This window comes from Pagrus pagrus (assembly GCF_965226575.1).
Source record: "Pagrus pagrus genome assembly, chromosome: 2".
In the NCBI taxonomy this organism is placed as follows: domain Eukaryota; kingdom Metazoa; phylum Chordata; class Actinopteri; order Spariformes; family Sparidae; genus Pagrus; species Pagrus pagrus.
In genome coordinates this window covers 22,490,080-22,513,358 of record NC_140186.1, presented here as the reverse complement: position 1 = coordinate 22,513,358, position 23,279 = coordinate 22,490,080, and the positions used below count along the sequence as shown (strand labels likewise).

The following is a 23,279-nucleotide window of genomic DNA, read 5'->3' as shown; positions in this document are numbered from 1 at the left end:
ATCAGGAGTCGTTTTTTTTCTCAAAATGTATGATTTTTTTATTTTTTAATGCAAAGAGTAACTATACACAATGAGTAACAGACCCAAACAGCTGTTTAATACTTAAAAATGTAAACAAATAATATTGAGCACGAGAAGAGAAATATCACCATCTTACTGTCCTGCATGTCTCTTTATCTCACTGCCTCTTTTCACTCATTTCTCTCAATCATGTAAGCCTCCGTCCTCTATTTCAAGTGTCAAAAAAATGCTTTGACGCAATGTTGCAGCTTCATTTCAAGCTTCAAATGTCTTATTTGCCAAATCTCTTACTTCTACGTCTCTGACACTACAGGCTATAAAGTGCTCACATTTAGCTGAGGGTGAGTCTGAACACCCACAGCAGTGATTAGATCCCCGAGATGACGGAAACCCCTTCCATGATTTTATATGACACAGAGCACCCTTAATGACAATCTGTCATTAAATTAAACCCTGGATATGATTTTTTTTTTGGAATATAAAGCATTACAAGCACAACTCTAATAGACGTGGCCCCTGTTTTATGTGTAGTCTGGCCGTTGGACTAACTCTGGAATCTCACTCATCAAGTTACACTTTGACACAGATAATAAAAAGATAAGAAATAGAATAGACTTGTTTATACATAATATTTGCAATATGATAAGTGTAATTATACACAGTGTGGGCAGTGTACAACCACCAGCTCTTTGGTCTTCCCGGTGTTGAGCTGGAGGTGGCTCCGCTGGCACCAGTCTACGAAGTTAAGTTAATAAGTTAATAAGTTAATAAGTTCTCTGTAGGCTCTGTCGTCCCCGTCCCTGATGAGGCCGGTGATAGCAGAGTCGTCAGAGAACTTTTGTAGATGGCGGTGGGGTGATTGGTGGCAGAAGTCTGCAGTGTACAGGGTGAACAGGAAAGGGTCCAGGACTGTTCCCTGCGGGGCCCCCGTACTGCAGACGACTGTGTCCGACACACAGTCCCGAGTCCTCACATACTGTGGCCGGTTGGTGAGGTAGTCGAGGATCCAGGACGTGAGGTGTTGGTCCACCCCGTGAGCTCCAGCTTGTCCCCCAAAAGTGCAGGCTGTATAGTGTTGAAAGCACTGGAGAAATCAAAGAACATGATCCTCACAGTGCTTCCAGGCTTTTCCAGGTGAGACAGTGATCTGTCCAGGAGGAAGATGATAGCGTCATCCACTCCAATGCCAGGCTGGTAGGCAAACTGGAGTGGGTCCATGAAAGGACCCACCAGAGGGCGGAGATGGACAAGGACCAGCCGCTCCAGGGTCTTCATCAGGTGTGAAGTGAGAGCAACTGGTCTGTAGCTGTTGAAGTCCTTTGGGTGAGGGGTCTTTGGTACTGATACCACGCAGGAGGTTTTCCACAGCAGTGGCACTTTTCTCAGCTTCAGGCTCATGTTGAAGAGGTACTCCACAATCCTGCACAGCTGGTCTGCACAGGACTTGAGGAGCCTAGAGCTGATCCCGTCTGGACCTGTGGCCTTCTTCACCTTCATCTTCCTCAGTTCGTTCTTCACCTGGATAGTGGAGACGGACAGTGGAGCAGAGGGGCTGAGTGTCGGGTGGGGGAGGTGGGTGAATGTCAGGGGGGCAGTGGGGGGAGTATGCAACATGAAAGCAGTGGAAAGGGAGGTAGAGGTGAGAATGGGGCAGTAAAAAGGGGGGGGTGGGGGGGTGGAAGAGGTGGGGGGCAGCAGAGATGACTGGGCCGGGGGAGGGGTGGGTGTCTGGTCAAACCTATTGAAGAACTATAGCTGCCCGCTGCCTTGTCCACATATTTGATCAAGCCAAGCTTCCGGATGCCCCACTCTGCCACCTGGTGGACAGGATAAGGTTTGTGAGTGAGTGTCAACCATCTTCTTTTGAAACAATAACACTGAGGATTAATGATCTGTTTATTTGCATAGACCAATATTCTATATAATGCCTCAGCAGACTACAATACCAAATGATGAGCCTAATTTATATCTAAATGACCAAAACAATCTGTCATAGTAAATACAGTCGGTCCATATATATGTGTCCATGCGTGTGTTACTGACCTCACAGACTTCCTTCTCAGGCACGCCCCTCAGGATGGCGTAAAACTCGAGGTGTTCTCTTCCGGTCAGCAGGTCGTTGATGGCATCAAACTGAGGACAGTAGCCCATGTTCTGATGCACCTCATCTATCTCTGTGTTCACACTGGAGACAGTTTAAGAGTGTTTAGTTTCATAGAAAGCAAAACATTTTAAAGAAAGCTAATTTAAGTTCCAGTGTAAACCAGCTTGTTGAAGATCAATTACACTTTACATTATCTTAACATCTTATTCTGCCACTATTCAATATTTATTTCAAGTATCTTAATTACATCACTGATGCCAAGAATATATCATGGTGTTCACTACCTCTTGACAGTCTGGTTTGCTGAATAAACTTGAAGATTATATGAATTTAAATACAAATGACTGGATGTTTTGTTTATTTTGAGGCATTTTACCTTTTGCCAGCCAGGTAAGCCTCTCCACCGGTGACCACAGAGTCTCCCGTCAGCATTTTAAAGGTGCTGGTTTTGCCTGCGCCATTCACCCCCAGCAAACCAAAGCACTGAAGGAGAGGAGACATGATATGAGCTTAACCTTCTCATCCTGTTACAAACACAACTTTAATGACAGACAAACTTTTTATCAGTAAAATAAAAGAAAGCCTGTTTTTTTTTTTCTGTCCCGTACCTCTCCAGGGGGGATGCCAACACACAGCCGGTCCACAGTCCTTAGTCTAAGATGTGTAAATATTGGCTCCCAATACAGATAACCAACCGATATTTCACCTCCTGCCTCCACAAAACAAAGGAATGCTTTCAGATTATGTTACCTGAATATTTCCTTTCTTTATTTACTTTCCTTTTTATTACCTCCATTGCAAAAAAAGAAATAAAAATGCATTCACTAGCTTCCTTTTCTTGATTTATTTAATTTGTAGCATCAGTTTGACTCATTTATGCCTGACTCAGACTTCCTATCACTGCCAGACTTAGATTTGGATTTTAATGAACTAAATAAAAGGAAATGTCAGACGGTTGTTTACTGCTGATTGATGTTTATTGTTCATCGTAATGACACAAACATTTAGGACAGCTGGGATCCGATGTTGGGTTGATAATCAGATCCCGATTGGTCACCTTAGTGGTGACATCATCTCCTGGGCAGGTCAGCAGCTCGTCTCCTTGGCGACCAAAATGTCCATCTTGGTTGTTCTGCAGAGAGGATCAGAACACGTCACCGCTGTGATTCAATCTGTTTTGCACAGCTGGGAATCAACGTCAGTGAAAATGATATCAAATATTGTGATGAAACCACCAAATCACGAAGAAAACTTGAATTCTAGTTGACCCTAAACAGAGAGTACATGGTGGCAAAGTACCATGCAACCATGACTGATATAAAACTAAGGAAAATGTTGACAGTGTGCAGAATAAATGGGCAGATCTTGTCTGTGGAACCAGGCTGTCACAGGCAGAACAGGCCACCCAGGGAGGCCAGGCTGTGTCCATTTTGTCATAAAAGAGAGGCTGAGACAGAATCTCTCTTCTTATTATCGTAGTATAAAAATCTGAGAGGGGTTATCTTTGAAAAAATAGACAACATACTATATTCTGTGTTTCTCAATTTCCCTGACCCTCAGAAAGAGGAGAAAAGAAAACTGGGGAGAAAGGTCAGTGGGTAGTATTAGCTGCAAGATATCAGTGTTGTAAAATGTAGCCAAAAGTCATACTTGAGTAAGAGTAATGATATTGTGTTAAAATATTACTTCAAAAGTGAAAGTCACCTTTGCAAAATGTATTTGATTAAAAGTCGTTAAGTCTCTGCTATTACATGTACAAAAGTAAAAGTAAAATATACATATATTTACATGTATGTACTGCGTGTGCTATGTAGTAAGCGGTTAACCGATAATCATTGGATCCAATATTCAGCATTTTTGTGATTATTGGAATCAGTGTTTTTTGTTTTTTTTAAGTCAGATTGCTGATAAAATAAATTCATTCAAAAATACACTGATCTGGCTCTCATGCAGCCTGCAATCTGCAAAGTAACTAGTAACTAAAGTTATCAAATTCATGTAGCATTTGCCTTTAAATGTAGTGGAGGGGAAGTATAAAGTAGCAGAAAATTTAAATACTCAAGTAAAGTACAAATACTTCAAAACTGTACTTAATGCTGGTGCTTGAGTAAATGTACTTAATTAGATTCCGTCACTATTTCTCAGTGATTTACAGTGTGCATGTTTAAAATGTATTTGTCTTATTATCTATCTAGTTTTCTCATTTATTTATTTAGCGTTGGCACTAATGTAACACACATGGAAATAAAGATGATTTGAATTTGATAAGAAATCACACCTCATATTAACTCGTTGTGTCTGGATGTAGAAGCACATTTGAGCAACAGTGGAGAGGTAAATATAAAGTGATAAATGCCATCAATGAGGATTTTTATATACACTACATTGTGTGTAGGGATTAAAGACAGACTATCAGAAGTCAAACAGAAAGAAACAAAGAGCACTGTTATTTCCTTACGTAAAAGTCCAAAACAGAAAACATATGTGTCCTTTAATAAAGCTTCTTTGTGATTCAAAGAGGTTTTTTATGCAATGCTGCAAGATCTCATGAAATTTAGTGCTTTTTCATGATTTGCTCACCAGATATGTGACCAGCGTTTTCTAGCAGTGACTAATGAGCCCCAGCTCATTTCCAGACCGGGACATGAATAATAGGCTGAACTGGAAAGCGTCCAGTTATTTGAATCAGCTGCTGTTTCACCACCAGGGGGCGACTCAGTCACTTTATCCTCCATAAAGTTGACTTTAGTTGACCTAATGTGTGAAAGCTGTGAGGGTGCAGCAGCTGTGTGTACTCACTGTCTGTGGGCACAAAGGGTGCACTCGTTGGCGTAGGTGTTTCCATCACTGCCGCACACCGGAGCGAGGTTCAGGGGGCACGCCACGATCTCCATCTCAGGACAGGAAGGCTGCGAGAACATAAAACATCTTACCTGTCATCACCTGAGAAGATGTTTAAAATGACATGAATTCACACTATTTATCCTCTTTAATCATGATCAAAACACACTCTTGTATCCACACCCACACACACACACACACACACACACACACACACAAAGACACACACAGCGATAAGTCAGATGCAGCACCTTCCTCAGGAGTCCAGACTGCTTGTCAGAATCTATAAAGAGAGCAGATGACTGATGAAACCATACATGTTAATTGACTCCATACCTCATGAATCATCAACATGAAACCTTAAAGGCACAACATGTAGAGAAACTGTTAAAAATTGCTCTATACCCCTTTATCTTGATCTATAACACCCACTTTACCATAAATGTATAAAGTACCTCAAACTGAGAGTGTTTCTTTGTTACCTGCAGCCACACAGAACAGCAGAAGTCCCAGAAAAACAGCTCTTCCAGTCATCATGTTGGTGGATGAATAACTCAGAGTGACTGAAACCACTGTGTGTTTTTGCTAGCAGTAGATTTTGTGTGTGTGTGTGTGTGTGTGTGTGTGTGTGTGCGTGGGAGCACAGCAGGTGACACACAAAAACACATGCACGCTCTAGAAACTTATAGCGAGCATTAACACACACGCCCACACAGACAGTAAACACATCTTTTGTTCAATCATTAGCTACAAACTTCCATCTGTCAAACCTTTGGTCACTGCTGCAGCAACACAAACGCAAAAATAATCAAATCAGGAGTCGTTTTTTTTCTCAAAATGTATGATTTTTTAATTTTTTAATGCAAAGAGTAACTATACACAATGAGTAACAGACCCAAACAGCTGTTTAATACTTAAAAATGTAAACAAATAATATTGAGCACGAGAAGAGAAATATCACCATCTTACTGTCCTGCATGTCTCTTTATCTCACTGCCTCTTTTCACTCATTTCTCTCAATCATGTAAGCCTCCGTTCTCTATTTCAAGTGTCAAAAAAATGTTTTGACGCAGTGTTGCAGCTTCATTTCGTCTGAATTATATCTGTGTTCCAGTGCAGACATTTGATTTGAAATGTCTTATTTGCCAAATCTCTTACTTCTACATCTCTGACACTACAGGCTATAAAGTGCTCACATTTAGCTGAGGGTGAGTCTGAACACCCACAGCAGTGATTAGATCCCCGAGATGACGGAAACCCATTCCATGATTTTATATGACACAGAGCACCCTTAATGACAATCTGTCATTAAATTAAACCCTGGATATGATCTTTTTTTTTTTGGAATATAAAGCATTACAAGCACAACTCTAATAGACGTGGTCCCTGTTTTATGTGTAGTCTGGCCTTTGGACTAACTTTGGAAAGTCTAAAATCGGAGTTACTGGCGGTACAGTCAGTGCTGCAGCTTATGTGGACAAAACTGAAAGATTGGAATTTGGCAACATCACCAGGAAATAGCAAAAACTTGCAGTCTGATGGAGACTGAATGAGGGAGAACAAATTTCACATGAAATATGCTTTTTGTTCTCAACAACAAAGGAGAATTTCTGTGAGCTGATGGATAAAGAACTGAAACAAAAGCACAACTTAAAACTTTACAAAACCTCCTTGAGATTATGCTGGTTGATCAAAGGTACATATTCAGCTCCATTTGGCACAGTTAATGTTTGTTCATTCCACTGGTAACATTTTTTTTCACTTGACATCACAAGATACTGCTGCCACTGTACATAATATCCACATCAGTGATGGCTCAGGTCTCAAACACTTCCATCGTGCCCTCACACAGTGCATGTATAAAAGCACACATTACAAGAAAAGTTGCCATCTTTAGACCCCATACAAGCAGAGTAGCTGTGGACCTGTTTTCTCCGTGTATGGGAGCTACAGTTTTGCCCACAGGAACATCTCCATCTCACTCATCAAGTTACACTTTGACACAGATTTTCCTTTTTTTTTTTTACAACAGAATCTGAACTCCACATATACGTTATTTGGCGGTAAACCGACAACAATAATGAAGCACAATTCAGTCGTCTCCAGTCCTTTACAAGCTGAGCTGACGGCATGCTCTGGCACACACACACACACACACAGAAGTGCTGATAGTCCAGGTGTGTGGCCCAGTGGAAAGCATGCAGTATATATTTCCAATGAACTTTCAGAAACACCGGTCCAAAATTGTCTGCAATCTTCAGCTTTCTGTCGAAGTCACAACTGCCAGTTTGTGACGGTTCTCCTGCGTCCGTTCTGATTGGCCTTTAGTTCCATTTAAAGAGGGCAGGACAAGTAAAACAAGCCAGTATAGTAGGCTGCGTCATGTACAGACATCAAGCAACCACACATTTTTTTTTTTGTTTTTGACAATGAAGGACACAATTTCTTAACAAAAAAAGAGGAAACTGTCAAGTTTCAGTCATCACCTTCACAAAAAGCTGATGTTTTGTGCTTTGACGCATGTTGGAATCTGTCTTATACATTCCTTAGCAGCCTACATACATTGTTGTTGTTTTTAAATGGAGTGCTCGGATTTCTCTCTCCACCATGATACAGTATAGGCACTGTGCTGGACAATGTCAAGGACACCAAGAACAACAAATATAAAAGACAACTTGGTTATCAATCTTAATTGTTATCCAAACAAAAAACTCCAAAGAGGTTAGCTTCATCTATTAGAATTAAATTACCTTAAAAAATCAAATTAGTAAAAATAATCATGTTGCATGATTGTGACTTAAATTAACTGGATTGTAAATGCTTCTTTTGCATTATAAAACAACTGCGCTTGGTAACGAAGAGCGACAAAGAGGTTTGACCCTGATAAAAAAGTAGTCAGTCCATCAAGCAGTTGGCAGTGAATGATCAGAACCTTTTCTGTTGCTGTTTCACGCTACAATACAGAGTAGCACACACACACGCCCCCCTGACTACTGCTCACTACTTTTAGGACAGGGGATGTATCTACTAGAGATATTTCCTTCTATCATCCCAGATGCCGTGTCCACTGAGTGAGTAGCAGGTCTACAGGCTTTCAAGTCTGACACAGCATCATAATCCTGCTGTCGCTTCAAGTGTTTCTTTCTTTCTGTCTGTCCGTCTTAGTGAAGGAGAAGCACCAGTCTCCAACCCTCACAGGAATTTCTTTTCATCTTAAATATATTTCTATATATTTCTTGCATTGATTTGCATTGAGTTTTCATTGTTTCAGTGTCTGTCACGATACCTGCAGTCTCTGCCTTTTCAAGAGGCTGTGCGCTGAAGTGCAGGTCCACTGAGAAAATGATAACAATTAAAAAATACTAAAAAATAGAAAAAAAAACAAAAATTTAACATAGTCTGTCTCCCCCGCTGGTTAGTGGTCCATATTTTGTGTGTTGGGGGAGGGTGGGTGAAGCTAAGCAACACCCACTGATGGTATGTTGTGGAATCAGACGCAGCTCTCCCTGGTCTTGTTGTCCGTGAGGAAAGAGTTTAGCTGGGAAATGTCCACTACCACAGCGTCCCGCTTGTTCAGATGGACGTCTTTCAAATGGTCCTCATCACTTTGGTCCTTGGCGAAATTTACAAACACCTGCAGGAAGGAAGAGAAGAGGAGGCAGGATTTAGATTTAGCGTAAACATTAGTCATAATCTAGTTGCAGTCTGAGTCTTGAGACTTGCTTACTTGGTCTAGAGTAGTCTGGGAGACGGAGTAGTCCTCTATGCTGAGCGCCTCCTTGTTCGTAGAGAGCAGGGAGAAGATGCGGGCGAGGGAGGTGAGGGAGGAGGGCAGCTGGTACTGCAGCATGTTGCGGTGTTTCTCCTTCAGTGTGCTGCCAGGGAGCTCCCGCTCGATGAACTCCATCACCGGCCGGAGGTCTGGGTCAGGGCCAGCCACCCGCAGGATGATGGTGTAGCCATCACCAAACCTGGTAGGAGCATGACGAAGCACATTTCATTCACCGGATCTGTTTAAGTGATAATCTTTCTCATTTCTTCTGTGTGTGAGCCTACTGTATGTGCAATGCGATTGTGGCGTGAATTCCCACCTGTTTTTGAGATGTTGCACACTGCCCAAACAGCGGAACCTGCCGTTGACCATGATGGCCATTCTTGTGCAAAGTGCTTCACACTCTTCCATGCTGCAAAAAACACATGAACACACCAGGATGAGCTCAGTCTCAGAGTTAATACACAAACTATAGGCAATGACATGTTAATATAGAATGATATGGTTCAGTTGATTGAACAGATGTAATCTAACCTGTGTGAGGTCAGGACTACAGATCGTCCCTCTTTGATGATGCTCAGGATTGCGTTCCACAGAGCACGGCGAGCTTTAGGATCCATGCCTGTAGTTGGTTCATCCTGTAAACAGGAAACATCAGATATTCAGATGCTGCTACAATGATCACGCTGATGCTGTATGCTACAATAATTCAGAAGTATTTGTGTATGTTTGAACATGTTCCACTCACCAGAAACACTACAGGTGGTCCTCCTATGAGAGCAATGGCGGTGGACAGTTTCCTCATGTTTCCTCCACTATAGCTGCCCGCTGCCTTGTCCACATATTTGATCAAGCCAAGCTTCCGGATGCCCCACTCTGCCACCTGGTGGACAGGATAAGATTTGTGAGTGAGTGTCAACCATCTTCTTTTGAAACAATAATACTGAGGATAAATGATCTGTTTATTTGCATAGACCAATATTCTATATAATGCCTCAGCAGACTACAATACCAAATGATGAGCCTAATTTATATCTAAATGACAAAAAACAATCTGTCATAGTAAATACAGTCGGTCCATATATATGTGTCCATGCGTGTTACTGACCTCACAGACTTCCTTCTCAGGCACGCCCCTCAGGATGGCGTAAAACTCGAGGTGTTCTCTTCCGGTCAGCAGGTCGTTGATGGCATCAAACTGAGGACAGTAGCCCATGTTCTGATGCACCTCATCTATCTCTGTGTTCACACTGGAGACAGTTTAAGAGTGTTTAGTTTCATAGAAAGCAAAACATTTTAAAGAAAGCTAATTTAAGTTCCAGTGTAAACCAGCTTGTTGAAGAAGATCAATTACACTTTACATTATCTTAACATCTTATTCTGCCACGATTCAATATTTAAGTATCTTAATTACATCACTGATGCCAAGAATATATCATGGTGTTCACTACCTCTTGACAGTCTGGTTTGCTGAATAAACTTGAAGATTATATGAATTTAAATACAAATGATTGGATGTTTTGTTTATTTTGAGGCATTTTACCTTTTGCCAGCCAGGTAAGCCTCTCCACCGGTAACCACAGAGTCTCCCGTCAGCATTTTAAAGGTGCTGGTTTTGCCTGCGCCATTCACCCCCAGCAAACCAAAGCACTGAAGGAGAGGAGAGACATGATATTAGCTTAACCTTCTCATCCTGTTACGAACATTAATGACACATTTTTTATCAGTTAAATAAAAGAAAGCCTGGTGTATTTTTTTCTGCCCCGTACCTCTCCAGGGGGGATGCCAACACACAGCCGGTCCACTGCCGGCTTCTGTTTACGCTTGTAAATCTTGGTGAGCTGTCTGAGCTCAAGGATGTCTGACTGTCCTGCTCCGCTCAGGATCCTCTGTCGCTCTCTGGCCACGTCCTCGTCTTCTTCTCCGATAGGTTTCAGATGACTGGTGGACGACCTAGATGGACAGAGATGGACGGGGGGTCACATTAAACACAGGGTTTAGTTGATTTCTTCACCCAGAGGGGATTCAAATCCAAATCCCCCTATTATTTTGACTTATGACGTTTTAGTCATGGATACTCTGTTATGAGGAAATCTCTAGAGAGGCTGTTTTCTTCACATTTAAGTTAAAGGATCACTAACCTCGCTTTGAAGCAGAAGCGGTACTGGATGAGGACAGTGATGACAAAGAAGATCACGCCCTCTATGGCCATTGCAAACAGGTTCTTTCCCACCATGTCCCAGGCCAGAGGAGAGCGGAACCGGTTCTCACCTTCAGAAACACAAATAGAACCACAGATCAGACATTTTAAACACATCTAGAAAATTTATTTTTGCTTCCTTGCCAAAACATAAGTATATATTTGTAGGAGAGGTCTGCTGAAATTACCAAATCTCTCCAAGGCGTCAGCCATTGCCTGATTCTTCACCATGTCAATCAGTCCTCTACCCAGACAAAAGTGAGGGAAGATGAGGAACACGTTCTTCAGGATGTCGTTGATACCACCGATTTCCTTAAATGGGAACAAAGACAGCTCCTAATTAAAGCATTCAGGGGTAAAGCATTCATTCTCAATTATTTCTTAGTTTACATTCAAAAGCATCCCTTTCTCAGACAATCTGAACGAAAATAACTTATTTACATTGCTTCCAAACAGCTCCAGAACAAATGTGGAGACGCTGCCGTTGATTCCTATCAGTATGTTAACGCTGGTCAGGACCACGTAGGCCGTGCTGGGGATCTTGAAGAAGAACGAGGCTGGGTACATCAGAGGGGTGATGGACCATCTGTGAAGAGATACAGAGATAATTTTAGATGAGAAGGGGTTAGAGAAATAGAGAAAATAAATGAAAGGAACAGCTAAACAAGCTGAGTGTATGTCAAAATGTACCCGTAGAGCAGCAGCAGCAGGGCCAGCACAGGTAGATTGGTGGAAGAGACGTAGGCGTCTTGTTGGAAACACACAAAGATGATGATGACCAGTGTTGCTGGGACGATGTAGTTACACTGCAAGAGGTGAAGGAGAGGAGGAGGGTGAAAAAGAGGCTTTGGTACATTTTAAGTTATAAGATTAGATAACTATATTATGTCCTGATCAATTTGGACTTTTCCCCTTTAATTTCTAATTTAGTTAAGACAGAAGCCAAGTTCATCTGAAATGTCTTACCATATCCCAGACAAAGTTGGCCAGCCAGTAGAGGAAAGGCTGCACTCCACTGATGAACTGCATGTGTTTGGCCTTGTTCACTCTCTCCTGGATGAGGAAGACTACAAAGCTGGCGGGGACAAAGGACATGGCGAAGATCACGCAGATGGAAACCAGCACATCCACTGATGTCGTCATCCTGAGGGAGGGAGAACAGATCAAAGGAAGCAATGGAAGTGAAGTCTCTCAGAAAAGGTCAAAGAAATGTTATAACTGTTTATACACCTCTCTGTAACAACAGTAATACTCACAGTGCGACCTGTGACAGCTGTTCCTTGGTGAGGTTGAGCGGGTGATTGTGGGCAGTGATGCCAAACTTTGTGGGGTCTTTGCCACCTTTAAGACTTGCCCGCAGGATGCCGTTGTTCATCACGTTGAGGAAAGAACCAATGCTGTGCCAGCCCTTGTTGTTGAACCAGATCTGGGAAGAGAGGGAGGCGGACTTTTAGTTTCTGTACCCTCAGAGGACATACAATGCCAGCTAGGAGTAAATTAGTAGCTTGGTGATCAGCTGAATGCCGCAAGTCTGTGAGGGAGAAAAGATTACAGTGTGTCTTGAGTAAATATATATTTTCCCTTCTGCTCTGACTCCCGCTTCAGCTTTTCTTTCTTATGTCTTTCCAGGTTTATGGTTGCTTTTCTTTTTGAAAAATTAAAGCTCCTTTAGTTTGTGGTTCTGGATAAAAGTATGACTGAAATGTGAAATTGTAATGTGTAACATTCAAAGTTGGTCATCAACATTGTCCTAAACAAAGAAAAGTTATTCAAAACTAAGAAAAACTAAATTCATGAATAAGAAAGAAAAAACTAAATGGGCAACAAATTAAAATATTATACAATCAAATTAGACAATATTAATCAAATGCGTGAAGCGTGTCCACATGGGTATAACAGCTGCATTGCTTGAGAATTTGGTGAGGAAAGCTCGACGGCGACCTACAGTGCCACGTGCTGTTGTATAACCGGTGTGTTTGCGCGTGGGTGTGCTAACCTTGACGTTATTCTTGGTGTCCAATCCTTGGATAAAACTGGAGAGACTCTGAAAGAAACGATCGGCTGCAGTTCCCTGGAGGGTGGGTAAGGCAGAAACAGAGAAAGAGGATAGGGGAGGGAGAGAAGCTTCATTAGCACATGTAAACTGGGTAAACTGACATTGTTCGAACCTGCAATAATACATGTTTAGTTCCACTACAGCTCAAATTATAAAGAAATTAAAATGAGTCACTGTATACAGCACTAGCTGAAACCAAAGTAGTAAAACCAACCACATTATTCAGCTTTTCTTGTGTATTGGCGCAGTAAAATAATAATGTAATGACATCTCTTACTCTCTCAAGATGGAAGCGTCTCCTCAGCTCAGCTATCGCATCATCGATTTCATCCGTGTGGGACAGAAGCTGAGAACTTCTGGCGCCCAACGAGAATCCACCGTATCTGCATGGAGAACAATCCTTTTAATCTCAGCACAGGACAGAGCAGAGAGCTGCTCGGCTCAATATTATTGACAAATCAGCTCAAGATGGATCATGTCTTATAACCTACCTGAACTCATTGACCCAAATCTTGTTCTTCAGGCTGTAAGAGAAGAAAAAAAAAAATGATTCAATGTTTAACACATCATCTAATAAGTTATAAAACAATGAACTCGCACAAATATCAGTGTGTGTAAAATGACTGTTACCTCTTTCCAATGATCTGAGCGTAGGTTTTAACCAGATAGTCCGAGACGTTTCTGCCAGTCAGATTCTGAAGAGTGTCTTTGTCACTGATCTTCATCTGGATACACAAACACACAAAACACTTCATTAACATTTGCCTTTTATTATATCAGTTTACTTTCATTTTTGTGTGTAAGCAAGGTTGATAGTGTCTTCGTTGTAAGGTTATATGATTAACACTTAAGTCTTGACCTTCTAATTGTTTGGTGTCACTGACCTGTGGTGGTGGAAGTCCGCCGGCACCTGCGGGACACTCTGGAAGCATCCTCTTGCGTCCTCCACAGCTGCACTCACACAGGGGAGAGGGGTTCTCCATGGACCAGTTGCCTTTGTCGAACATCTCCTTCAGACTTTGAGAGACTTGCGGGACTGACCACTCATCCTCAACTGCCGTACAGGGAATGTCCCTGGAGCACAGAAAGAGATAAGTTTCCATTTAATTTCAAATCTATATTTTATGCATATGTGTACACAACCATAATGTGATCTATTCAAATGTGTATTAACTTTTCTTCTGCAAACTTACGATATGGGTTCTCCTTCCATGCAACGTGTTCCAAATCCCGGTTTTTCTGTCAGAGCTCCCAGTAGTTTGTTGGTGTGAGGGTCCTCAGGTAAGTCATTACTACAAATCAACAGAGAACAAGTTGCCTTTAATAAGACATTCTGATAATCCATAAATGTGAGAAAACAGCATTTCTTGAATCGTCCTGAAGTGTAAATAGACGATGAGCTGAACACTACTAATAATAGACTGACATTTAAAATGGCTTTATCATCAATTTCTCATAATGCCAGTGTATGAGTTTCACAGCTACTTCACAGTAGTTGCACAATAGTACAACTGCAGTTCAGCACTCTAAGCCGGTGAGTTTAAAAATACATCAGTTAGGTAACATGCAAACATAAATACAGTTAGGTAACCTTTACATCTTTAATGGGTTGTGCACTTTGGTGATGGAAATAACATGTTTATTTCCTTTTCTTGACAGAAAAACAGAATGATGTGACTGAGGTGAATATAAGGTTAAAAAGTGCTTAGCTGGTGTAATGTGAAGAATGTACACAATGAGCAGAATTTTTTAAAGTTAAGTTTGTGAGAAGAAAGTCAATGCATTGTCTCACCTGATGAAGGTGAACTGTTCTCCATACATGCCGGGATCCAGAGCCAGACTTGGGTACTTTCCAAATGGAGGAACAATCAGACTGAACACCAGGGCAATACACACAAACACCGCCGGAAGAACAATCTGAAAAAACAAAACATCATGAAAATGCATTAAAATTGTGTTGATGTAAAGCAGAAAGACCCACATCGACATGTCTATTTAGAGTATGTGTGTATGAAAACAGCATCAGTATACCTGAGCAAAGAAGCCTTTCCTGGAGCGCCGAGCATAGAGGAATCGTTTCCAGAGCAGTGCAACAAACTGCTGTCTCTTCAGACTCCAGCCTTTGACCTGGTACGAACCTTTGCCATCTGTTCCACTGAGCCAGTCGGTCTCCCGGGATTCTGCGCACAGAGATGGTGATACACGTGAGCAAACTTGCAAAATGAAGTCTGTGTCCTGATTTTGTAAGTTTATCGAATGCCTGCAATTGCAATTTTCCTGGCACAGAGCACCAAATGTCTATGTTTTGCAATATAAATCTGCTTTTTCTCCATCAAAAATCTGAGATGTGACATATCTGTCAAAGAGTAACAGCAATGATAGCAATTGAAATTATGCTATCATTGCACTGCATGCTGGGTAGTGCAGTTCTACCTGGGTCACCTTCAGAGTCGTTAAAGTCAAAGTCGTCCTCAGTGAAGGGCTTCAGGCAGCTCTGGTGGTCTCCAAATGCATGATGGCGACGAATTCTGGTTGGCACGACTCCATCTGCAGCCACAGGAGGATGGACATGTTCATTTAAACTAGTTGATCTTCAAATCTTCCGTTTTGTTTAAAGGTAACTAAGGATTTATTCCACTAATTCTCAAATAAAGGTGCAAATCTCACCTGAAAGCTCAACAGCATCCACTCCACTGTCCTCAGCCACTTTCAGGAAAATCTGCAGAGTTGGAAGAGATACGATTAATACATGGGCAGAAGCATTAAAACAATAAGTCAAGCAGAAAATAAAAGGCCAGACACAAGGGTGTGTTAATGCTGCTCCTCACCTCCTCCAGGGTGGTATCAGATATTCCATAGCTGGATATTCCCAGGTCGGTGAGTCTGTCATCCAGCTCGTGGAAGAGCTCTACAAAGGCTCCGTCTTTAGCTGACTGATAGGGCAAGACATAAGTGAGCTCGTGGCCAAGGTCCTCAACCAGGCGAGCCTCAGAGACATGCTTGAATATCACGTTGGAGATAAGGGACACATCTGTAGGGAAGAAATCAGCAGAAAGAATGACAGGTTAGTTAATTTTACAGGAAGAAACGTATCTAGCTTTGAAGTAGCCAAAGTGTGTCAGTTCTTACCAATGGTAGTGGTTTCACTTTCTGGTTCGCTGCCCAGACCAGCATCTGAACTGCTCTGTGATACACTGTCCTCCTGAAGCAAAGGCAAAGAGAGTAAACAGTTAAGTGAAAGACAGACTCAATAAAACATCTCCTTTCTTCATGATAAGAATCTCTCACTAGCTGAGACAAATTAACTTTCTGCGCTGGAAGTAAACTCCTTCTCTTGCATCTTTTAAAAAAACACCTGCTCCTCTTGATGTCTCTCTTACCTTCTCGTTCTTCTTGCTGTAGGAGACGGTGCTGGCAGAATTCCTGCAGGACTGAAGTGTCAGGTCATAGTCTCTCTTGACCAGGGTCAGATAGTAGCCCGTGCCAAGTTGGGTCTTCAGGAAGAGCGAGGAGCCTACGCAGCACAGCTTGCCGTGGGAAATGATGGCAATGCGGTCACCCAGGATGTCAGCCTCGTCCATGTGGTGAGTGGACAGGATGATGGTGCGACCTGACAGAGGAACAAACACATTCAGCAGAATTAAAACATCATACTATATATCCAAAATAACTATGAAATGACCAAGAGTAAATTATCAGTTGTATTTACCTTGTCTGTATTTAAGCAGCAGGTCCCAGATGCCCCTGCGAGCATAGGGATCGACCCCAGCAGTAGGTTCATCCAGGATTACAACCTTTGAGCCTCCAACAAAAGCCAGGGCCACTGACAGCTTTCTCTGCATCCCTCCTACAAAGACAACAGGAAGAAAACGTCAGAATGATAAACTTTAATATCTAATTACTATCTTAATGGAAATTCCCCTTCAATTCAAATATTACTTGTGAAACCACTACAAGGAAAAAAAAAACAAAGCAGTAAAATAATCAAACTGACCAGACAGTGTGCTGGTGCGAGACGCTCGTTTGTGAGGCAATCCGACATCGTTCACAATTTGTTCCATCTCAGCCTTCACCTTCTCCTCTGGCAGGCCCTTCAGACGGGCGTAAAACCAGATGTGTTCCTCCACTGTCAGCCTGGTTTACAACAAATTACACAAATTTACACAATTACCAAAACGTAAGTGGGAACAAATGAGCACAGAATTCAGTTTTTGAATTAAAGACATTCGGATACTGAGATCTTGACTGTATACGTACATGCTGAAAAGTACGTTGTGTTGGGGACAGACACCCAGATTCTGCCTGATGGTGCTCAGTTCAGTGCGGATGTCCTTGCCGAGGATGTAGGCTGTGCCAGAGGTGGGTGGAAATAGTCCTGTCAGGATTGACCTATGAGAAAAGCAGCAGGGACACAACAGTCACCATCAATCGCCATCTCAACAGAGTAGATTAGTGACAAAGGTGTATTTTAGATGTACTGCAGGTAATTTGTGTATTATCTTACATTGTTGTGGTCTTGCCAGCTCCATTGTGTCCGAGGAAGGAGGTTATCTGTCCGTTATAGAACCTCAGGGACAGCCCGTCTACTGCCAGTTTGTTCCCGTGGCTGTAGACCTTCACCAGATTCTCGATGTAAACACCTGGCTCGATGTGGCCCGGCTCCTCCTCAATACACACAGCTGTGGATAAAATAAAGTCAAGGAAAACAACGTTTTAATTACAATGTTAATTACAATTAATGTTTGTAAAGACACATAAACAGAAAAACAAGTAAGTATGTATATGTAAATATGTAATGTATTGATGATTATGATTTGTACCGTCAGCGTTGCCCTTCTTTGACAGAGGGGTGGAGAGGTTATTGTTCTCTTTTTCTCCACACCAGTATGTCCTAGTGAAAGGGAAATACCAAGGCCTGGGGATCCCGTATTGACCTGTAATAGAACAGTGAATGTTTTTGATTTCAGTCCTGTTCACTATAACAACCACAAAAAACTATTTAACTGTAAATCATTGATTTAAGGAAAAAAACACACACAACTTTATTCATGACTCACCAGGGAAAACAGCTTCGATGTACCAGGTCATTACTCCGTAGAGCACGGCGTCAAACAGCATGAGGGAGATAGAGGTGGTCAGGTTGTAGCTGTCTTCCTCCAGAGGGCTGGCCAGCAGGTTCGACCACTGGATACCGACCCCCTGCTCCTCGAACAGGGCAAAGTACTCACAGCCAAAACCAAAAGCCACAGGAGACAGCAGACTCTGGGAGGAGAACAGAGAAGCCAGAGATAAGTGGAGAGAAAGATAATAATTCTAGAAAGCATGCACATGATTTTTTGGAACGTGTCGGTCCATTTGACGCAATAATGGAGACCATTTTTAATTCTCTATTTGAATTTGAAAGTACATATGAGGGTGAAATCTCAATAAACTCACACTTAACACAAAATACTGACTATTCATGTCTGTATTGACTTGTATATAATTCAATTTCTTCCACGCACCACTACAACTTTTGCTCCAAAGCCCACGTAGTCTTGCCAGGCGACACACAGGACATAGGGCAGGTAGAGGGTGAAGTATATAATGCCACCGCAGGCAGCTGCCAAGTTGGCGCGAGAGAACAGGGTGCTGATGAGGAAACACTGCATGATCGTCACGACGCCGAAGGATCCCAGGAAAAGAAACACCACCCCTGGGTCACTGTAGGGCAGCAGGTTTCCCATCTGAGAAGGGAGGAAGGGAAAAGAATAAAAAAGAAAGAGAATTAAATAGTTTTCTGGTTACAGCAGGATGATATCACTTGTTTTCCACAAACTGATGACATTTTTAGACAATGAAGTGTTGTGATCATGGAAAACTTTTATTATTGAGTTAAATGTTGAGTATAAACATCAGCAATAATCAGTTGAGTGAGTTCACTTGTTTTCTACAATTTGCTGACATTCCTGCATGATGACAGAGTGTATGCACGTGTATGTGTGTGTGTGTCTGTGGCAACACCAACCTTCAGTAACATCACCAACAAGCCGGCGCTGATCAGGAGCGGGATTAAACTGCTGATGAACCAGCTGAGCCACAGGATGCCGTTGTTCAGTCCCATGATCCTCATGGTCTCCTTGAGCCGAGCCTCCTTCTCGTAAACCACACCCTTTATGATGATCGCCACTGAGTACATCCACGCCAAGGTCATGAAGAGAGGCATTGAGCGACTCATCACCCGCAGGAAACTGTGAAAAAAAAATTCAGATCTGGTTATGTAACTTTTAAAGTAAGGTGCAATTTGTTTTTTACTTTTCAAGGTCACTTACATGTCATCAACATAGCAGGGGTAAGGCATCTGCTGAATGTAGATGCCCGTCTTTTCCTTGGTGCCTGTGACAGCTCTGATGATTCCTTGCTCAATGACGTCCTGCAGGTAAGAAAACCCACCCCAGATGTAGCGAAGGTCCTCAAAGGGGTCTGCCCTGGGACCGGGGTCCCAATATCTGCAAAGGAAGATGAAAATCAGTAAGAACATACTAAAACTGCAAAGGAGCTGAGGTCAAATATTAGTTGGACACAGCCTCTTACCCGTCTTTAATCTTGTTTGTCCTCTCCACATTATCAATGTCCATGCGGATCTTATAGTTGACGTTAGGAGGCAAGTCAGGGCTGTTGCTATGGGCGATGTCAGGAAACACGATTCCAGCCCAGAACTTTTGGTTGTTCAGAAGACCCATGGACTTGTTGACCAGTCTCTCCTCATTCGCTACTGGCTCCAGTTTGTCCAGGTTCACACACTGAGAACAAAAAATAGAGGCATATTTTACTCTGAGAGTCTGACAAGCAGTAGAGCTGAATTTGCATGAGTTGTTGTGAAGTTTAAATTGTGTCTGAAGGTCTGAGTCATCTAGTTAACAAAAAACCCGTAAGAACATCTTTTCCTGACAGAAGTTCTGAATTGGAGCATCTCTTTATCACTTAAAATGTTAAAAGTTGACCAGACAGACACTTAACAGATGCAAACTAACTAATCAACTCTTAAACTCAGATCATAAAAATACGACCACTACACCTATTACACAAACTCATGTGGATTGGGTAGACACAAAGTAACCACAGTTGTTGAGACATCCTGTAGATAAGCCTCTCACATACTCTCACATATCTGACATAAGCTGACTTGTACCTCATCTCTCCACACTGTGTGAGAAGCCATTGAGTTCAGAAAGCATAATGAAAACACATTATGGGCACCTCTAATGCTTTAGCCAGGACAGGCTTATCAGACGCGAAAGGCCTTGACATAGTTTTTAGTGTGAGGAAAGTCTTTTAACACACATTATATGATCTCTTCAATGGGTGAGACACAGTCAGCGGGCCAGTGGGTCAAGGAATGAAATGTCATGGTGTTTACTTGGTGTTTGACCTCAAGTTGAGGTTTTAAATTCTGTCTTTGTAAATGATTAGTACTGTTTTTCTCCATGTTATTGCATTATCTATAACGGCATGAGGGAATGCGAAGACTAAAAAGAGTCACTAAGGTCAGGAGGTGGATTCAAACCCATAAAATCATTAGTTTTAGTCATCAGTCTGTGGAATGGAAAACATCATTATTTATTTAGCTAATCTAATCACCATATATAGTTTAGCAGTACATCACAAGGCCATTAGTTCACATTTACTACTGAACCTTAATGTTTACTTTGTAGACCTCTCAATCAAGATTGACCATTCACTATGCCATGAACATTGATTAACATTTTGCAGGGGTCTAGAAGTGGTTGTTTATCTCTGATGCTTGGCTCTGGCACACTGACCCACTACGCAGAGGCAGGAAGCAGTGACACACTCAGCATGGCAATAATTCAATTTGATGAGGGGAGGAAGGGGAAAGAACATTTGATTTTAAGTCTTTAAATAGCTGTGCCAGGAGCTAAATTCAGTTCAAAGTGCATTAAAAAGCAATAGAAGATACTCAAAGATTTTATAATGACCTATTTGGGCAAGTGGCATTTAACCTATTTCCCCACTAGCTTTTCTTTGCATCTTGACCTAAATGGAAGATATTGGATAACCTGTATTTTACAGACACAACTTAAAACCCGTACAAAGAAGTGTACTGCGTTACTGAAAACAAGGGCAGCTACACAGTTATATAATTACACATGTCTGAATAAACAGACTGACTTTGTTATGTAAACACATCATATCATGCTCTACATTATTTTCCATGAAAATTAAAATTGGTCTGATTTTATGTGTTTCCTAGCAAAAATGACATTTTCTATTCTTCGTCATGTGTTTAATGATGCATCAAGCACTAACGCACTAACCTCCATGAAGCGTGAGATGGTCTGTATGGCCTGGTCGGTTTCGTTAAAGACTTCTCTCCAGGTATAGGCCGATCCCGCAGATCTCTGGTCCTCTGATGCCTTGGAAAGGAAGGCCGACACATCTGACACACGCCACTCAGTCCCACTGAGCTGGGCGTTCAAGAATGCAGCACTGGCATTATTCTGGAGCAGGGTCTAAGAAAAAGGAAGGTTTTTATTGTTTATTATAGAGAGTCATGGTAGAAAAGAATAAAAACCTAAAATGTTAAATAGGATACAGATAAAGAAAAAAAATGACATTTACAAGCAGCTCAGTCTTACTGTCACAAGACCTTACAATCCTTATTAACCTTCTTTCTCTTGCTTTAAAATGTATGTCAAAGAACAGTGAAAAATAACTGTTGAATAATCACTCTCTGCCTTTAGGCTTGTTTGGTTTTAAGACCTTTTTTCCTGATGCACCCTGCGGTATGATTGTGTATCTCCTTGTGATGCCTGTGACCTATTTTACTGTCATTAGATTTCCTGAGATCCCTATTCAAGGCTTTTTTCAAAGTATTATCTCTGCTCAATTATCTCGGCATTCAGCCATTTTCCTGTAACCCAGACAGAGAAAACTATTTCATGGCAGACAGTAGTAGCAGCAGAGACAGCCATATACTCAAATACCTTATATAACAGCACACTGTTAGTGGAACAAAATAAAACTGATGAGAGCTTTAAATGTTTTAAACTAATCGCAATAAATGGGTGTTCACATGGCACCTGCAAAAATATATTGAACAACAACATAAAGTTGATGCGCTCAGCAAATATCTCTGGCATGAGGTTATTTTACAGTTACACCTTTCACCACTAGGTGGAAGTGGTGCTTATGCAGTTTACAGAAGAAAAATGGAAGTTGAGAAAAAAGAAAGAAAGAGGAAGAGCCATGTTGTGAACTACACGCCATCTGATAGATACTTTTTCCTCACGAACATGATGGTAAATTGGTCATTCTGGTAGAGTGACTGTATTTTTATAGCCATTAAACTAGACAGAACAAGTAGTCCAGTGTGCAAGAAAACCAACACTTTGTGTGCACGTCCCTGTTTAATGTGATCAGAGAGGAAAAAATATTGTTTTTCTTTGAGGTTGCAGACTGCTGCCAGACCCACATTTTATTACCACTCTGACAATTCCACTATGATTTGTTTTAAATAATTGAGTTTTATGGATGACACTTTGCCCCTTTCAGCTGAATTATCTGTCTGTATATCTCTCACCTTACGTTCACCAGCCAATATAAAAAAATTACTTCTCTTTGACTCCTCCTTCTCCACAGTTACAAGAACTTTTATCATCTTGCAAAGGCCCCATAATAGGTCAAACCAATTTTGTGACATTCAGGGTCAGTCAGAAATCTTGTAGACCTATACTGAAGTAGTCTGGGTGGTCACATTAGACACATAATTACACTTCAGTCAGAGATGCAGAGATTTCTCTCTTTAAACCCTTAATGTAAACAGGAAGAACACAGAGACCCTATGACGTCTGTTCGTGTGTGTTATCAGCGCATACACACTCACCCTGACCATGTCCATTTCCTCGCTATTCTCGATGAAGTTCCAAAGTTTGGGCCTCATCTCCTCCCACATTCCACCGAGGTCCCTCAGCACGCCGAGCTCCTGGAAGGTCTTATTAACCTGCGACACACACAAATGCACTCAGTCTCATTTAATGGTTCTTTATTTATGATTCTGATTAGGGATTAGAGATTAGAGAGGTCTGTTGTTGTACCTCGTGGATGATTCTCTGTGTGGCTGGAGTATCTGGGGTGTACAGGATCTTCCCCATGAGCAGAGGCTTCAGAGCTCTCCAGATCATCCTGGAAATGGGGCTGGACTCGAGGCTTCGCATCATGTTGTTACAATAGGGAGCTGGAGAATAAACACAGACATTCTCAATCTTGAACCTTGTCTGGCAAG

General features: G+C 41.8%; 3 protein-coding genes across 4 annotated transcripts in view; all 3 read right to left on the bottom strand.

Moving 5' to 3' along the window:
* Positions 1–1,459: 1,459 nt before the first annotated feature.
* Positions 1,460–2,787, bottom strand: LOC311270693 (phospholipid-transporting ATPase ABCA1-like). The gene is made up of 5 exons (XM_084375768.1): positions 2,734–2,787; positions 2,502–2,608; positions 2,065–2,206; positions 1,760–1,838; positions 1,460–1,539 (listed from the first exon to the last, which is right to left on the bottom strand). Exons 2-5 carry the CDS (start codon positions 2,555–2,557, stop codon positions 1,475–1,477), a joined length of 342 nt encoding a protein of 113 aa, XP_084231894.1. The 5' UTR covers positions 2,558–2,608; positions 2,734–2,787; the 3' UTR covers positions 1,460–1,474.
* A 324-nt stretch (positions 2,788–3,111) lies between these two features.
* On the bottom strand, positions 3,112–5,518 carry LOC311270733 (putative pancreatic secretory proteinase inhibitor). The gene is made up of 4 exons (XM_084375855.1): positions 5,449–5,518; positions 5,218–5,249; positions 4,925–5,034; positions 3,112–3,257 (listed from the first exon to the last, which is right to left on the bottom strand). Exons 1-4 carry the CDS (start codon positions 5,501–5,503, stop codon positions 3,212–3,214), a joined length of 243 nt encoding a protein of 80 aa, XP_084231981.1. The 5' UTR covers positions 5,504–5,518; the 3' UTR covers positions 3,112–3,211.
* Positions 5,519–5,808: 290 nt separating this feature from the next.
* The window catches only part of LOC311250420 (phospholipid-transporting ATPase ABCA1-like), a 41,148-nt gene continuing 23,677 nt past the window's right edge, over positions 5,809–23,279 (bottom strand). Inside the window, exons 10-49 of one of the 2 annotated variants that reach the window (XM_084342097.1) lie at positions 23,092–23,231; positions 22,881–22,997; positions 21,313–21,507; positions 19,568–19,776; positions 19,306–19,482; positions 19,002–19,224; positions 18,499–18,720; positions 18,052–18,256; positions 17,815–17,928; positions 17,499–17,673; positions 17,252–17,383; positions 16,989–17,128; positions 16,704–16,841; positions 16,375–16,604; positions 16,124–16,196; positions 15,823–16,025; positions 15,662–15,713; positions 15,428–15,541; positions 15,026–15,174; positions 14,787–14,911; positions 14,188–14,286; positions 13,879–14,068; positions 13,625–13,719; positions 13,486–13,518; positions 13,272–13,377; positions 12,935–13,009; positions 12,195–12,364; positions 11,905–12,082; positions 11,629–11,744; positions 11,380–11,524; positions 11,127–11,250; positions 10,880–11,009; positions 10,508–10,691; positions 10,282–10,388; positions 9,847–9,988; positions 9,487–9,621; positions 9,273–9,376; positions 9,058–9,150; positions 8,694–8,937; positions 5,809–8,600 (exon numbers count right to left, since the gene is read on the bottom strand). In XM_084342097.1, coding sequence (XP_084198223.1) covers positions 8,457–8,600; positions 8,694–8,937; positions 9,058–9,150; positions 9,273–9,376; positions 9,487–9,621; positions 9,847–9,988; positions 10,282–10,388; positions 10,508–10,691; positions 10,880–11,009; positions 11,127–11,250; positions 11,380–11,524; positions 11,629–11,744; positions 11,905–12,082; positions 12,195–12,364; positions 12,935–13,009; positions 13,272–13,377; positions 13,486–13,518; positions 13,625–13,719; positions 13,879–14,068; positions 14,188–14,286; positions 14,787–14,911; positions 15,026–15,174; positions 15,428–15,541; positions 15,662–15,713; positions 15,823–16,025; positions 16,124–16,196; positions 16,375–16,604; positions 16,704–16,841; positions 16,989–17,128; positions 17,252–17,383; positions 17,499–17,673; positions 17,815–17,928; positions 18,052–18,256; positions 18,499–18,720; positions 19,002–19,224; positions 19,306–19,482; positions 19,568–19,776; positions 21,313–21,507; positions 22,881–22,997; positions 23,092–23,231 — 5,747 coding nt within the window. In that variant the 3' untranslated portion in view covers positions 5,809–8,456. The remainder of the gene's footprint in view (positions 8,601–8,693; positions 8,938–9,057; positions 9,151–9,272; positions 9,377–9,486; positions 9,622–9,846; positions 9,989–10,281; positions 10,389–10,507; positions 10,692–10,879; positions 11,010–11,126; positions 11,251–11,379; positions 11,525–11,628; positions 11,745–11,904; positions 12,083–12,194; positions 12,365–12,934; positions 13,010–13,271; positions 13,378–13,485; positions 13,519–13,624; positions 13,720–13,878; positions 14,069–14,187; positions 14,287–14,786; positions 14,912–15,025; positions 15,175–15,427; positions 15,542–15,661; positions 15,714–15,822; positions 16,026–16,123; positions 16,197–16,374; positions 16,605–16,703; positions 16,842–16,988; positions 17,129–17,251; positions 17,384–17,498; positions 17,674–17,814; positions 17,929–18,051; positions 18,257–18,498; positions 18,721–19,001; positions 19,225–19,305; positions 19,483–19,567; positions 19,777–21,312; positions 21,508–22,880; positions 22,998–23,091; positions 23,232–23,279) is intronic. The other variant, XM_084342098.1, reaches the window with a different exon arrangement.

Bases quoted from the DNA above. Each gene is read 5' to 3' on its own strand.
- LOC311270693 (XM_084375768.1), bottom strand. From the start codon at position 2,557: ATGCTGACGGGAGACTCTGTGGTCACCGGTGGAGAGGCTTACCTGGCT. The intron at 2,207-2,501 runs GTAAAATGCCTC...AACTGTCTCCAG, and splicing joins GCTTACCTGGCTGGCAAAAG to TGTGAACACAGAGATAGATG. The intron at 1,839-2,064 runs GTCAGTAACACA...CCTGTCCACCAG, and splicing joins CTGAGAAGGAAGTCTGTGAG to GTGGCAGAGTGGGGCATCCG.
- LOC311270733 (XM_084375855.1), bottom strand. From the start codon at position 5,503: ATGATGACTGGAAGAGCTGTTTTTCTGGGACTTCTGCTGTTCTGTGTG. The intron at 5,250-5,448 runs GTAACAAAGAAA...CTCTCTTTATAG, and splicing joins GCTGTTCTGTGTGGCTGCAG to ATTCTGACAAGCAGTCTGGA. The intron at 5,035-5,217 runs GTGCTGCATCTG...ATGTTCTCGCAG, and splicing joins AGTCTGGACTCCTGAGGAAG to CCTTCCTGTCCTGAGATGGA.